We start from the raw sequence: 16168 nt of genomic DNA on the forward strand, positions 1-16168 counted from the left end.
CTATGGGGGTGCCAGAGATACCCCAGTGCTGTACTTGGATATCTTTGGCTCTCCCATAGACATTGGATAGGGGATGTGTTGGTAAGTGCTGAATTTTAAGACCTTTAAGACCCTGCACTAGGCATAACATTGTGGATAATCTTTACTCTAGTGGGTTTCTTTTTACCATTTTGTATTTAGTTTTTATTAACTATTTTCTCTTTTCTTTATGTCTAAGCACTCCTCGGAATTGCTGTGTTAGTTGGCCATCCGTCTTTTATGATGTCTGGCCTTTGTTTATTATAGAGCTTCAGAGATGATTTAACCCTTTGTATTCATTCATTTCCATTATTTTTTTCCTTTCGAAGTGACTCCCTTTGCCAGGTAGTGTTAGAGTGCCGATTGCTGTAGCAGCTCTGATTTCAGATGTCTTTTCTGACACGCACCTGGGTCCAATTAATTTGCTGTTCTTCACTTATCATGTACAAATTATCCTTGATTTCCTTCATTTAGAGCTAATTGGTGTTAGCGCATTTGTAGTTAAGCATCTCAGTCTTCTCTTGTCCTGCACACTTTGAACACTGACCTTGCATTTATTTTCTCTCTGCCAGTCCGAAGACCCTGCAGTGAAATGGCAGTTGAATCTGTACAAGGATATTTTGAAAAGTGAGGACACAGATCCTGAGAAAACGGTGGAACGTGTGCAGAAAATCTCTGCTGCAGTCTTCCATCTTGAACAGGTAAAAGGCTTGCGTATTTGTGTCAGAAAGCAACATATGGAAGCCATGCATTAAAGAGAGTTGAACTATCCACAGAGATAGACACGTTTTGACATTTGTGTCTGATGTTTGCACATTTTCTGCAGGTGGAGCAGCCATTGAGGTCTAAGAAGGCTGTCTGGCACAAGCTCCTGTCGAAACAGAGAAAAAGGGCTGTTGTGGCATGCTTTCGCATGGCTCCTTTGTACAATCTGCCAAGGTTAGACCCTAGAGATGTGTCCTATTTCTTTCTTTGTTATTACTGTTGAGCCTTAAGCTTACTTGGGGATCTGGGTGTCCTTCTGTGAATGATCTTTGCTACAGTTAACCTGACATGCAGCTCTCTGTGTTGTCCTTATCCTGTGTTGTGGTAATGTTGCAATTTACATTTAACCTTGGCCTGAAGCCATGTTCTTTCTGTGCTTAATTTTTAAATGCCTGTGAAACGTATAAGTCAATAATTATATTGTGTCACATACCATCAAAACAAAAGCCAAATTTAATTGGTACTGTCCTCCTTTAGATCAGGCGTGTATAACCATTTTGGTCTGATGATCTCATTGTCAGAGTGGCGACAATAGAACAGACACAATACACATAGGCCCAGATTTATCAAACCGTGTGAGAGAAAAACTATAGTGATTTTCCCACAGCAACCAATCACAGCTCAGGTTTTGCTTGTTAAAATATGAGAGCAGAGCTGTGATTGGTTGCTGTGGAAAAACAGACAGTTCTTCTTTCACACAGTTTGATAAATATAAGCCATAGTTTCTTTTCCAAAAATTAACCATTCATTTTCTGACTATATAAGCAGCAGAATATTGGCAAAAATCTAGTTCTTGATACCTAAATTTTGCCAACTACAATTTGGAGGAGGTGATACCACTTAAAGTTTTGCTTTCGACAGAAAAAAAAATATAAAACTCAGGTATGTCATGCATTCCCCTTTAACCCTTTAGCACACTTTGCCAGACATATACAGCACAGTGGGGTATACTAAAAGGACAAGTCTCATGCCCAATATCGTAGAAAAATGTATATCCTATCCCGCGGATAGGGGATATGATTTAGATTGCGGGGGGTCCGAGCTCTGTGGCCCCCCCCCCCCCCCCCCCCGGAGCCCCAGCTCTCACACAGAGCAGCGCGTCCCAACCCCGCCCGAAGCAGGTGCCGCCACATCCCCTCTATATATATATCTCTATGGGAGAGCCAAAGATTTCCGAACAGCTCTCCCAAAGAGATATATGGAGGGATCATGGCGGCCCCGCTTCGGGCGGGGGTTGTGACACGCCGCTCTGTGGCAGTCTAAAATGTATCCCCTGTCCTGCAGATAGGGGATACGTCTTTCTGTAATGTCGGGCGTGAGACTTCTTTAATGCTGTAAATGTACAGCTCAGGTACAGGTAGCTGTAATGCTGGCCATTTAACAACTCTTCGATCATGGATTTATGATGGGTTGCTATAATATCCAAGGGCCTGTAGAAAGTCCATAGCTCTATCATGTACAATAAGCCTTGTAGGCCCCACCTATAAGCATGGAACACTGCAATGAAGAAGGATTGCAGTGCAGCATATAAGAAATCAAAGAATACCATAGAGACTTATAGTTATATGGGTATCCCAACTTAAAACACTTATGGCTCCATCGCTCCATTTGTTGTCTATAGAGCTGCCAAAGATAGCCAATCGCTGTACTCCGCTGTCTGCAGTGATCACCATAGAGCAGTGACTCACCACTCCATTCTACGGTGAGACTTAGGTCCCCTTTCTCATGATTGAGTGATTAGACCTCGGCCACCTGACACTTATCTACTATGCTGTGAAAAATGGATAAGTTGGAATACCCATAAAACGGTACTGTGTTACCTAGCAACAGGTGATAATACAGAACAGATACAAAGTGCAATAAATGTGTACTTTAAAAATGTTGTGGAACATTCATTGTGCAAGCAGTATAGCTTTATACATGTCACCAATATTTTTCCAATCTGTTAGCAAAACATGCAAATGTAATATCACTTTGAAGTGGGCAGAAATATAAATTATATTTACCTACTAAAACAAATAGTTTTATCTAGAATGATTGTCAACAGTAAATATAATAATATATGACCTGTTACAAAAAATAGCAGTGTACAGAGGCATATTGATGTTTTCATCAATAACAGGTCTGCAGTTAATTGCTTGTGACAGATAGGGAAAGAGAATACAGTATGTGGTAATGACTTATGTTTTCCAGCACTGCTTTACATGTACTGTATATGTCTGATGTATGCATGAAAGGCATACATGAATCTATGCATAAGGATTCCCTGCGTCATGTATGCTGATATGTGATTTTATGCATAAATTGGTTTGTACATGCATATAGACAGCAGACATGGATTAATAAGATAAACTTACTACTATGAAATGGTCCTGACTGTATGCATCACAATATAATTTACCCTAGTATGCCTTCCTTTACAGTCCAAAAGTGATTATGCAGAGTAAGTGTAGAACTGTGAATTCAGCTTAACAAGGCCAAACAGTAGTATGGTAGTATAAATTTAAGCAAATATCATACAGGCTTATAATGTACAGTATGTGTTTTAATTTTTTTTTTCTGATTTAGCATTAAGTGCTGTTAAAATGCTGAGAACGGAGTCCATCACACTGTTTTATTAGCTTTTAACAGTGATGGCTGAATATACATCAGTGTACTGTATTGTAATTTGTTTTTAGTTGGTTAGCATTAACACTGTATGAAGAATAACAAAAAATTAAAATAAAAATAAAAACCTCTTAGTAAATACACCTCAATGTGTAACTTCATGTTTTTAGTCTACAACTGAAATAAACTCTCAGTGCTATTTATTAGCTTTACTGACTTGCAGGCTGCACATGCAATCATTTCAGGAGGGAGCACAATAAGGCTATGTTCACATCTCAGAATATCCTAAATAACTTTCCTCTACAAATGGCACACAAATAACTTGGCACATATTCCAAGAACAATTTCCATGTAGAAGGTCCTGAGTATTTTCTGCTTCAAGAATTGACAACAATAATCATGGGATAACAACCAGCAACAAAGGATGCAAATTCAATAGTAATGGAGTCTCATTGTGCAGATAGCTTACTTGCATAAGTTAACCTGACGAGTCTAGGATGTGTAGTATCCAAACAGATATAACTCAGTAACTACATGGTCAGGTTTTTAGTTGCAATTATTGAATTCAAAGCCAGGAACAAATTAGAAATGGAGGTCACTTCTAAAGGAAACACTGAAAATTCTCTTTTCAAATCCATCACATTTTTTTTTGTTATTTTTTATTCAATAACTGCAATTAACCTGTTCACCACCAAAGATGTGTATACCCTTCATTGCGCCGATAACAGTGTATGGCGCAGGCTCCTGACTCGAGGCTGCACATTACTGGATGGCCCTCAGCTGATTCCTGTAGCTGAGGGCCGCTGCTAATAGCTGACATGTGGTGATCGAGTGGCTGGCTATTTTTCCTTTAGATAGCTGCTGTCAAAGCTTACAGCGCCATCTAAAGGGCCCTTTAATGCATTCCTGTGGTCCAGGCAGTTGGATCAACACCCTCCACCAACCCCCCAACCCCCACAGCAAAATTGTGTGGGGGGGGGAGATCCAATGTAGAGGTAGCTGGGGGGCTTACCTCTGCTTCACTGTGGTCCGAGGCTCTGCATTTGATTGAGCCTGGCTGGAGCAAGCTCAACTAAATGAGCAGAGATTAATGGAGTTCTATGGAACTGCATTGATCTGTATGAGGAATCTAATGATTCCGCCTAAAAGTCCCCAGAAAAAATGAAGTAAAAAGTGATCAAAAAGTCTGATAAATAACGCAATGTTAAAGATTTAAAAAAACAGATTAAGGTGCAAAAAATTAGCCCTCAAACAGCTCTGTATACGAAAAAAGTTATAGGGGTCAGAAAATGGCAATTAAAAAGAAATTCTAAAAAGTTCGAATTTTTTTAAATTAGTAAAACATGATGCAAACTATACAAATTGGGTATTGTTTTAATAATGCCAACTGAAAGTATCAAGATTACATGTTAGTTTGACCACACAGCAAAATGTGTAAAAAGAAATCCACCACAATTATTATAATTTTTTTCTTCCTTTTTTTGGAGCATTTGTTATAGAAAAATTAATAAAGACTTTACAAAGTACAAATGGTCCTGCATAAAACTATCCCTTATGTGGGTGTGCATAGATGAAAAAAATAAGAGTTATGGCTATTAAAGGGCGAGAAGGAAAAAACAAAAGGGCAACAATGAAAATTGGCCTGGTCCTCAAGGAGTTAAAAACATCAACATGGGAACATGGTTTCAAGAGACTGAAGTATCTTACCCAAATGGGTAATAACAAGCTGCCAGTTAAAGGAACCTACTAGTAAAAGTCAGCCTTCAGTGTAAGAAGGGTAGTAGCACATGTAACATTAAATAGCAAGCAGAAGTACCTGGGACCTGGAAAGTAATCTGTAATATAGCGGACAATAAAAACTTTCTGATTGTTAATAAGGAAGAAGGAGCCATCTAGAGCACAAATTCCTAAGCTTTGTGGGGAAACTACACAAAAGTACTACGCATAATGTTCACTGAAGTTACGCTTTAAAGGGGTACTTCGTTGGAAAACAAATGTTTTCAAATCAAGTGGTGCCAGAAAGATAAACAGATATGTAAATGACTTCTATTTAAAATCTTAATCCATCCAGTACTTATCAGCTGTTGTGTGTTGCAAAGGATGTTGTGTAGGTCTTTACAGTCTTACCACAAGGCTCTCTGCTGCCACCTCTGTCCATGTCAGGAACTGTCCAGAATAGGAACAAATCCCCATAGCTTACCTCTTCTGCTCCGGACAGTTCCTGACATGGACAGAGGTGTCAGCAGAGAGCACTGTGGTTAGACTGAAAAGAACTATACAACCTCCTCTGGAGCATACAGCAGCTGATAAGCACTGGAAGGATTAAGATGTTTAAATAGAAGTAATTTACATATCTGTTAAACTTACTGGCACCAGTTGATTTGAAAACATTTGTTTTCCACCGAAGTACCCCTTTAAGCATTTGTCATTGGATTAATCGTAAAACATTTGTTAAGGTAGTACCAACATGAGATCAGGTGATAGTTGTAGGTGACAAACTCCTTTCACATGGTTCTACAGCAAGAATTAACACCTACAAATGCTTAGCAGTTATTGCTAGGGTATCAGAGGGTCATCAGTCTGGCTGCTTGTGCTAGGTAATATGTGCGTGCAATCCCTTTTTATGCATAAAATGAATGTAAACTTTCTTATCCTCTGCTTGTTTTCTTTAAATTGTTCAATTCTTATCCTTTAGAATTTAAGAATAAGAATGCAGTCTCTTTCAGTCATGTTCAATACCAATAGGCTTCTCCTTATGTTCTTTTTTGCTTAGAATGACATTTAATATTTGTGAATTTGTCTTTGTGTTGCTGGCACTTGAATAAAAAAAAAAAACCTGTATGCTTTTCTTCAGACACAAAATTAACAATTTCTTCCTGAGCTCCTACCAACGTATTTGGCTGGAAAAAGTACATGAGAACTCAGACTATGACAGTCTAATACTCGTGTTAACGGTAATGTAACTTGTGGCTACATCTGTCTTTGTGCACACAAGTACTCCACCCCAGCCATGATGTGATGTTTTCATTGGCTTGTGCAATTTTGCTGTGAGATTCTGATTGGTTGGATTTCTAGGGCATCTCAAAGGGATGGGTAGGGGTAAAAATGCTAAATTTTGCCATATTTTAAAATAAGATTAAAAAACAGATGTGGTGAAAATGAATTGACTCAACTTTTTAAGTGAAGTAGTTCTGACCAATCAGGAGATCCCAAACTTGTACAAGAATCCAAACCCTACTAATCATAAGTCACCTGAACCTTTATATTATATGTTCTTTTGTACCCCTCTTGATCCCACTTTCACCCCCTGCCAGGCACCGTTCTATTAACCTCTTCCTCCATGGTTATCTGAGATTTTGGATAGAAACAGAGGAAAATTCCTTTGAGGAGAAACTAATTCAAGATTGCGCTGTAAGTACGGGATTAGACTGAGTTTGGCTTAAAGCGCAAAATAAGTAATTACTACAGCTTACTGATTGCTTCTGAAAAAAAGCTTTAAAATGAAAAGTGCATCTTACATAACTTTTAAGGAGAGCCCATCCTTAACCATATGTTCTAGTAATGCTTGCCTACCATGATTAAAGGGTACCTCTCATCAAAAAAACTTTTGATATATTATAGATTAATGTATGCAGAATAACTTTACAATTGCATGTTATTAAAAAATATGCTTCTTTCTATTTAATTTTCCACTTTGAAGAAATGACCACTAGGGGTCTCCCTACCAGTCCTGGCAGCAAGCATTTCAGACTCATGCTGGAGTCCTAAACACTACGAGCTGCCAGTCTGCTTTGTTCACAAAGGAGAACACTCAGAGCTGCCAGCCTGCTTTGTTCACAGCCTGTTTGGCTGTGAACAAAGCAGGCTGGCAGCTCTGAGTGTTTAGGACTCCAGCATGAGTCAGAAATGCTTGCTGACAGGACTGATCAGGAAAAATACAATAGAAAGAAGCATATTTTTCATTAACATGCTATTGGAAAGTTATTCAACATTCATTAATCTAAAATATATCAAAAGTTTATTTGATGAGAGGTACCCTTTAAAGGGTACTCCGCCCCAAAACATCTTCTTTCCTGCCCAAAGGATGGGATAAGATGTCTGATCGCAGGGGTCCCTCCCGTGATCCCTGTTCAGCACCCAGTGTTCTAAATGGTAGGTTTATGTCACAACACATACTGTTTAGAACAGGGGTCTCAAACTTAAATTATCTGGGGGCCACTGGAGGTAGAAGCTGTGTGAGGCTGGGCCGCATGGGCCCCTCACATATAATGCCCCATCATGCGTCCCTCACATATAATGCCCCTATCATGCGCCCCTCACATATAATGCCCCCATCATGCGCCCCTCACATATAATTCCCCCATCATGCCCCCAGACAGGCCCCCAGATAGATATGGCCCCATCAGGTAGGGCTCCACAGTTGGTACACAGGCCCCCATATAGATATGACCCCCATCTGGTAGGGCTCCCCAGTAGCTACACAGGCCCCCAGATAGATATGAACCCCATCAGGTAGGGCTCCAAAGTAGGTACAGAGGCCCCAGATAGATAAGATCCCCATCACTGATGGGAGTAATATCTATCTGGGGCCTGTCTACCTACTGGGGAGCCCTACCTGATGGGGTTCATATCTATCTGGGGGCCTGTGTAGCTACTGGGGAGCCCTACCAGATGGGGGTCATATCTATATGGGGGCCTGTGTACCAACTGTGGAGCCCTACCTGATGGGGCCATATCTATCTGGGGGCCTGTCTGGGGGCATGATGGGGGAATTATATGTGAGGGGCGCATGATGGGGGCATTATATGTGAGGGGCGCATGATAGGGGCATTATATGTGAGGGACGCGTGATGGGGCATTATATGTGAGGGGCCCATGCGGCCCAGCCTCACACAGCTTCTACATGATGATCAGGTAGGGGTTCCCAATAGTTCAGTCATTCTTACAACTTTTATTTAAAAAATATAAAACTAACAATAAAATAACAGCTCAACATGTTGTGGGGTTCACCTCCTTTTCAAGAGAACATTTATACTAACACAGGGGCGTGCACATGTTGACTGTAAAGGGGGATTGAGCCTCTGCTCTTTTGATGCTCCTCCTAAAAACACCCTGGACAGTCTGCATCATCATGTGGGCATTTATAAAAATATTTATGAGAAGTCCCCATTTTTTTTAAGTTCAGTCCCTAAATTACATGTATAGAATACATACTAGAACCACAACAATCCATAAAAACTGCATGCATTTGCATAATAAATGAGTGATCAGCAAAAAAACTATTTCTAGTTTTATTTTTGTCTTTATTTTCATTTTATTTTATCTTTATCTTATATTTACCATATCTAGTTCTATCACTTCCTCCACTTTATCTGTGCCCTAAGCTATTTTTTAAAATTATATCAGCACTACCACTTTATCTTCTCCATGACCTCACTGAGACCATTTGGATATAATGTATCTAATTTAAAAATCCAATTATTCTCATCATTTTTTGTATCTAGATCTTTAGTTTCCATTTTTTTCTATAGGGACCACTTTCACAATAGTTACAGTAAATTTTTTGAAGTGTCTTGAAACACTGTGCTGTATGTTGAACCTATTTTGGTTCATGCTTTCTCTCAATGGGTTGTACCATAATTAATGTACTATTAGGTTGTTATTACCTCTCCTGTTTTATAGTTATTTTTTTTTTCACTTTTTGCTTTATTAATCAAGTTTTTACTCCTTTTTGCACCTTTCATCACATCATTAGTTTGCTTTTTATGATCTTCCAGTATAAGATAGGATGGCACAATTCTCTCACCTATAGGTATTGCCCTCCTTTTTTTAAAGTAATTTCTATATACTTACTATATAGAAATACAATAGTATATACTATTCTATATACTTATCATCTGAATATCGACTTATAAATGTCATCCTCTCTTTATACACATCTTTTTTTCTCTCCTTCTTCTCCCTTCTCCCTTTCTTTCTTCAAAACCAAACATTTTTTCCTATTCCTAAAAAACTTTTTTTTTAATCAACTGGTGCCAGCAAGTTAAACAGATTTGTAAATTACTTCTATAAAAAAAATCTTAACCCTTCCAGTACTTATTAGCTGCTGAAAACTACAGAGGAAATTCTTTTGTTTTTGGAACACAGAGCTCTCTGCTGACATCACGCGCACAGTGCTGTCTGCTGACATCTCTGTCTATTTTAAGAACTGTCTGGAGTAGGAGAAAATCCCCATAGCAAACATATGCTGCTCTGAACAGTTCCTAAAATGGACAGAGATGTCAGCAGAGAGCACAGTGCTCGTGATGTCAGCACAGAGCACTGTGTTCCAAAAAGAAAAGAATTTCCTCTGTAGTATTCAGCAGCTAATACGTACTGGAAGGATTAAGATTTTTTAATAGAAGTAATTTACAAATCTGTTTAATTTTCTGGCACCAGTTGATTAAAAAAAAAAGTTTTCCACTGGAGTACCCCTTTAACCCATTAAGGACCAGGCCATTTTACACCTTAAGGACCAGAGCGTTTTTTGCAATACTGACCACTGTCACTTTAAACATTAATAACTCTGGAATGCTTTTAGTTATCATTCTGATTCTGAGATAGTTTTTTCGTGACATATTCTACTTTAACTTAGTGGTAAAATTTTATGGTAACTTGCATCCTTTCTTGGTGAAAAATCCCAAAATTTGATGAAAAAAATTAAAATTTTGCATTTTTCTAACTTTGAAGCTCTCTGCTTGTAAGGAAAATGGATATTCAAAATAAAACATTTTTGGGTTCACATATACAATATGTCTACTTTATGTTTGCATCATAAAATTTATGAGTTTTTACTTTTGGAAGACACCAGAGGGCTTCAAAGTTTAGCAGCAATTTGGAAATTTTTCACAAAATTTTCAAACTCGCTATTTTTCATGGACCAGTTCAGGTTTGAAGTGGATTTGAAGGGTCTTCATATTAGAAATACCCCATAAATGACCCCATTATAAAAACTACACCCCCAAAGTATTCAAAATGACATTCAATAAGTGTATTAACCCTTTAGGTGCATCACAGGAATAGCAGAAAAGTGAAGGAGAAAATTCACAATCTTCATTTTTTACACTCTCATGTTCTTGTAGACCCAATTTTTGAATTTTTGCAATTGGTAGAAAGGAGAAAATTTTTACTTGTATTTTAAACCCAATTTCTCTCGAGTAAGCACATACCTCATATGTCTTTGTTAATTGTTCGGCGGGCGCAGTAGAGGGCTCAGAAGGGAAGGAGCGACAAATGGTTTTTGGGGGGCATGTCACTTTTAGGAAGCCCCTATGGTGCCAGGACAGCAAAAAAAACCCACATGGCATACCATTTTGGAAAATAGACCCCTCGGGGAACATAACAAGGGGTAAAGTGAACCTTAATACCCCACAGGTGATTCACGACTTTTGCATATGTAAAAAAAAAAATGTTTTACCTAAAATGCTTGGTTTCCCAAAAATTTCACATTTTTAAAAAGGGTAATAGCAGAAAATACCCCCCAAAATTTGAAGCCCAATTTCTCCCGATTCAGAAAACACCCCATATGGGGGTGAGAAGTGCTCAGCTGGCGCACTACAGGTCTCAGAAGAGAAGGAGTCACATTTGGCTTTTTGAAAGCAAATTTTGCTCTGGGGGCATGCTGCATTTAGGAAGCCCCTATGGTGCCAGAACAGCAAAAAAAAAAACCACATGGCATACTATTTTGGAAACTAGACCCCTCGGGGAACGTAACAAGGGGTAATGTGAACCTTAATACCCCACAGGTGATTCACAACTTTTGCATATGTAAAAAAAAAAAAATATTTTTTACCTAAAATGCTTGGTTTCCCAAAAATTTTACATTTTTAAAAAGGGTAATAGCAGAAAATACCCCCCATAATTTGCAACACAATTTCTCCCGAGTACGTTGATACCCCATATGTGACCCTTAACTGTTGCCTTGAAATACGACAGGGCTCCAAAGTGAGAGCGTCTTGCGCATTTGAGGCCTAAATTAGGGACTTGCATAGGGGTGGACATAGTGGAATTCTACGCCAGTGATTCCCAAACAGGGTGCCTCCAGCTGTTATAAAAGTCCCAGCATGTCTGGAGAGTCAGTGGCTGTCTGGTAATACTGGGAGTAGTTGTTTTGCAACAGCTGGGGGCTCCATTTTGGAAACAGTGGCGTACCAGACGTTTTTCATTTTTATTGGGGAGGGGGGCTGTGTAGGGGAATGTGTATATGTAGTGTTTTTTACTTTTTATTTTATTTTGTGGTAGTGTAGTGTTTTTAGGGTACAGTCGCACGGGCGGGGGGTTCACAGTAGTTTCTCGCTGGCAGTTTGAGCTGAGGCAAAAAATTTGCCGCAGCTCAAACTTGCAGCCGGATACTTACTGTAATCCTCCACCCATGTGAGTGTACCCTGTACGTTCACATTGGGGGGGGGGGGACATCCAGCTGTTGCAAAACTACAACTCCAGCATGTAGGGTCTATAAGTGCATGCTGGGAGTTGTAGTTTTGCAACAGCTGGAGGCTCCGTTTTGGAAACGGTGGCGTACCAGACTATTTTCATTTTTATTGGGGAGGGGGGCTGTGTAGGGGAATGTGTATATGTAGTGTTTTTTATTTTTTATTTTGTGTTAGTGTAGTGTTTTTAGGGTACAGTCGCACGGGCGGGGGGTTCACAGTAGTTTCTCGCTGGCAGTTTGAGCTGCAGCAGAAAATTTGCCGCAGCTCAAACTTACAGCCGGATACTTACTGTAATCCTCCGCCCATTTGAGTGTACCCTGTACATTCACATTGGGGGGGGGGGGGGGGGGGATATCCAGCTGTTGCAAAACTACAACTCCCAGCATGTACGGTCTATCAGTGCATGCTGGGAGTTGTAGTTTTGCAACAGCTGGAGGCACACTGGTTGTGAAACACCGGATTTGGCAACAAACTCAGTGTTTTGCAACCAGTGTGCCTTCAGCTGTTGCAAAAGCTACAACCCCCAGCATGTACGGACAGCGGAAAGGCATGCTGGGTGTTGTAGTTATGCAACAGCGGGAGGCATACTACTTTGGCTGGGGATGCTGGGGATTGTAGTTATGCAACAGCTGGAGACACACTGGTTTGCTACTTAACTCAGTGTGCCTTCAGCTGTTGCAAAACTACAACTCTCAGCAGTCACCGACAGCCAACGGGCATGCTGGGAGTTGTAGTTATACAACCAGCAGATGCACCACTACAACTCCCAGCATGCACTTTAGCTGTTTGTGCAAGCTGGGAGTTGTAGTTACACAACAGCTGAAGGTACACTTTTCCATAGAAAGAATGTGCCTCCAGCTGTTGCAAAACCATAAGTCCCAGCATGCCCATAAGGGAATGCTGGGAGTTGTGGTGGTCTGCCTCCTCCTGTTGCATAACTACAGCTCCCAGCATGCCCTTTTTGCATGCTGGGAGCTGTTGCTAAGCAACAGCAGGAGGCTGTCGCTCACCTCCTGCTGCTGCTGATCGACGCTGCAGGTCAGTCCTGCCGCCGCCGCCGTCATCGCTCCTTGGGCCCCGATCCCAACATTAACGCCGGGGATCGGGGTCCCCAGCACCCGGGGTGCACGACCCGCACCCGTTCACGTCCTCCGGAAGAGGGGCGGAGCGGGTGCGGGAGTGACACCCGCAGCAGGCGCCCTGATTGGTCGGCCGGGAATCCGGCCGACGAATCAGGGCGATCGTGAGGTGGCACCAGTGCCACCTCACCCCTGCAGGCTCTGGCTGTTCGGGGCCGTCTCTGACGGCCCCGATCAGCCAGTAATTCCCGGTCACCGGGTCACTGGAGACCCGATTGACCCGGAATCGCCGCAGATCGCTGGACTGAATTGTCCAGCGATCTGCGGCCATCACCGACATGGGTGGGCATAATGACCCCCCGGGGCGATATGCCGCGATGCCTGCTGAACGATTTCAGCAGGCATCGGGCACCGGCTCCCCTCCGGCTAGCGGCGGGGGGCCGGGAATGGACAGGACGTATTCCTACGTCCTCGGTCCTTAAGGACTCGGAAACGGGGGCGTAGGAGTATGTCCATTGTCCTTAAGGGGTTAAAGTCTTAATTTCTGAAGCAATTTCTTCTGATGCATATCATTTGTCCATCCGGCATGTTTGTTTTCCATTTTTTTGGTGGCCACTAGAGATGAGCGTATTGAAGCTGACGAACCTGAATTTGTTAAGAATTTCAGGAAATATTCGATTCACAACGAATACGAATATCGCCGCGATTCTATACCGTGAATCGCTTCATTAAACTCCATTTACTGCGGTGCAGGCTCCAGCGTGGATCCACATGTCAGTACATGGGGTAAGGAACGTTGAGAAGGGGGGAAGGGAAGTAGGTGGGATGACCCTGAATCGGATGCAGCCTATTAGCAGCCAGTCACTCCTGTGATGTCACAGCCCTATATAATCGGCAGCCATAATTCTGGCTTCTCACTTCATTACAATACACTGCAGAAGGATCATAGAACGCAGAGCCTGTGTGTGTGTGTTACAGCAGAGAAAAGCGCAGTTTAACATTCTCCTAGTCACATCAGCGTTATCGTGGATGGAGTGCATTTGTTTTCACTGAAAAGCATTTTTACTGCAGCTGCAGGCATTAACCTTCCAGTCACTTTCATCGGCATAGTATTAAAGAGAGTGGCAGATAGCTGTGTGTTGCCTCATACAATTCAACAAGCTGCATCAACTTCATAAACCTTAGCTCAGGAGGCAGGAATAATTTTTCAGCGCAATTCAGTGTCTTTATTGCACAAAAAATCATCTGCTGGTTATACTAGTCTGTAGACGATATAATACACAACAGTCCATTCCTAATAGTCTTTGACAGAGTGCAATTTTGTGTTTAGTACACAGCTTTTTTTGGCTGCAGCACTGTTGTGTACTGCTGGTGTTTTACAAAAATATTTTTTTAAGGGTACTGTAGCGCATTTTTCTGCTCTCATCAGTGCATACCGAATACGCACATCTAAGTAGTGTAATATTTTGTACCTGTTAATTTGTCAAGGGCCTACATACTGTGAAAGGACAGACAAAAGTAATCACCAGCTTGTGTTTTACAAAAATACTGAGTTTTTAGGCATTAGCGCATTTTTCTGCCCTCATAAGTGCATACCTCATACCTACATCTAAGTGTACTATTTTAAACATGTTAATCTGTCAAGGGCCTGGATACTGTGAAAGTCCAGGCAAAAGTACTCACCGGCTGGTGGTGTACTCAGATACTTTTTTAGGTGTACTGTAGCACATTTTTCTGCCCTCATAAGTATATACCTACATCTAAGTAGTGTACTATTTAGTACTTGCTAATCTGTCAAGGGCCTAGATACTTTGAAAAGACAGCCAATAGTACACACCTGCTGCTGTTCTAGACAAATGTTGTTTTAAGCGTAGTGAAGCATATTGTACTCCCCTCATATACGCAATAAGTATGTCAGGCAGAGTAATGCCAGGACATGCACAGAGGAGTGGCAAAGGCCTAAATTCATCAGGCGCAGGCAGAGGTCGCAGCAGAGTAGAGGTGTGTGGCAGCCGAAGTCGCAGTGAGAGTTCTGAGCTCCCTGTGTCAGCTAGCAGTTGTGTCGCGACCAGCAACCCAGCAGCCGTAATTGATTGGTTCGCTCACTCATCCATTTCATCCCAAGTGGGGTTCACTTGGTCATCCATTTCATCCCAAGTGACATCCAACACCCCCAGTCAACAGTTGGTGGGTTCCTCAGCCTCAACCCTCAGTTGGCATGGCCCTCATACTGCTGCTGTCCCCTCCAGGCTCTGACATTGTGCTGCTCTATGTTCTCCTCATGCTAATGCTACCACCTCCTGGCTCTGTCATTGCGCCGCCATATGGTCTTCTCATGCTGATGCTGCCACCTCCAGGCTCTCTAATTGTGCTGCTCTATGGTCTCTTCATGCTTATGCTACCACCTCCAGGCTCTCTCATTGTGCTACCATGGATACTGCAAAACATAATTAAAGTGCTGGTTTCAGAAATTCCTTGCATTAGGGTCACTTTCAGGACTCCTAAAGCCACCTCCAGGCTGTACCATTCAGCCACTATATGGTATCCTCCTCCACTATATGGTCTCCTCATACTGATGCCACCTCCAGGCTCTGTCAATGTGCTGCAGTGGTGTCCCAGTACAGGACATGTCCTGTCCCTTTTGTCTGGAGTCCCTTCAGCCAGAGTCCCTCCATGATAATGGCGCTCCTGAAGGGCTAACCCCTAGTCGCCTCTTAATATTGTGATATTTAATGTATGTATTTATATATTTAATTCATATAGGATACCTATGTATAGGACCTTAGAGGTCACGTGCTTTTAATATATGTTATGCTATGGTTTAGGGACCTTTGGGTCATGTGATATACCCAGGGTTCTTTGAGTCAGGACTGACAGGTTTGGCTTACCAATGAGCTTTGTCCCGTCCTCTTAATATATAAGGGGCTGCTGCCACTTAATTCACTCTCTTGCTTCTGGATTATCAAAGAATGCACATCTCAGCACAAATCATCAATTCAAGCTAGGCCTGAAGCCTTATCTTCTGCAGCCACTAAATCGTGAGTTATCCAGCTCAAAACTACTAAAATCATGTGTGACTACTGCAACTTAATTATCTTCAAACCAGTAGCACAGTGGCTAGCAAACCAAAGCTCATTGCAAACCAGAAAACCTGTGAGGAACCTGAACCCTGGCCCTCTATGCAAAGACTGTTTTGTTACCTGCAGTTGCATAAATATGCAGTAAAGT

The 16168-nt window shown here is 41.6% G+C and overlaps 1 protein-coding gene across 9 annotated transcripts in view; it reads left to right on the forward strand.

The window, feature by feature from the left end:
* Nucleotides 1-16168, forward strand: part of RYR3 (ryanodine receptor 3) — a 991818-nt gene that overhangs the window by 677831 nt on the left and 297819 nt on the right. For 6 of the 9 annotated variants that reach the window (XM_056545312.1, XM_056545314.1, XM_056545316.1 and 3 more), the window contains 3 exons: nucleotides 591-719; nucleotides 845-957; nucleotides 6245-6344. In XM_056545312.1, coding sequence (XP_056401287.1) covers nucleotides 591-719; nucleotides 845-957; nucleotides 6245-6344 — 342 coding nt within the window. Of the gene's footprint in view, nucleotides 1-590; nucleotides 720-844; nucleotides 958-6244; nucleotides 6345-6704; nucleotides 6802-16168 lie in introns of all 9 variants that reach the window. The other 3 variants (XM_056545313.1, XM_056545315.1, XM_056545320.1) reach the window with 1 other exon arrangement.

This window comes from Hyla sarda, chromosome 11 (assembly GCF_029499605.1).
Source record: "Hyla sarda isolate aHylSar1 chromosome 11, aHylSar1.hap1, whole genome shotgun sequence".
Classification (NCBI taxonomy): domain Eukaryota; kingdom Metazoa; phylum Chordata; class Amphibia; order Anura; family Hylidae; genus Hyla; species Hyla sarda.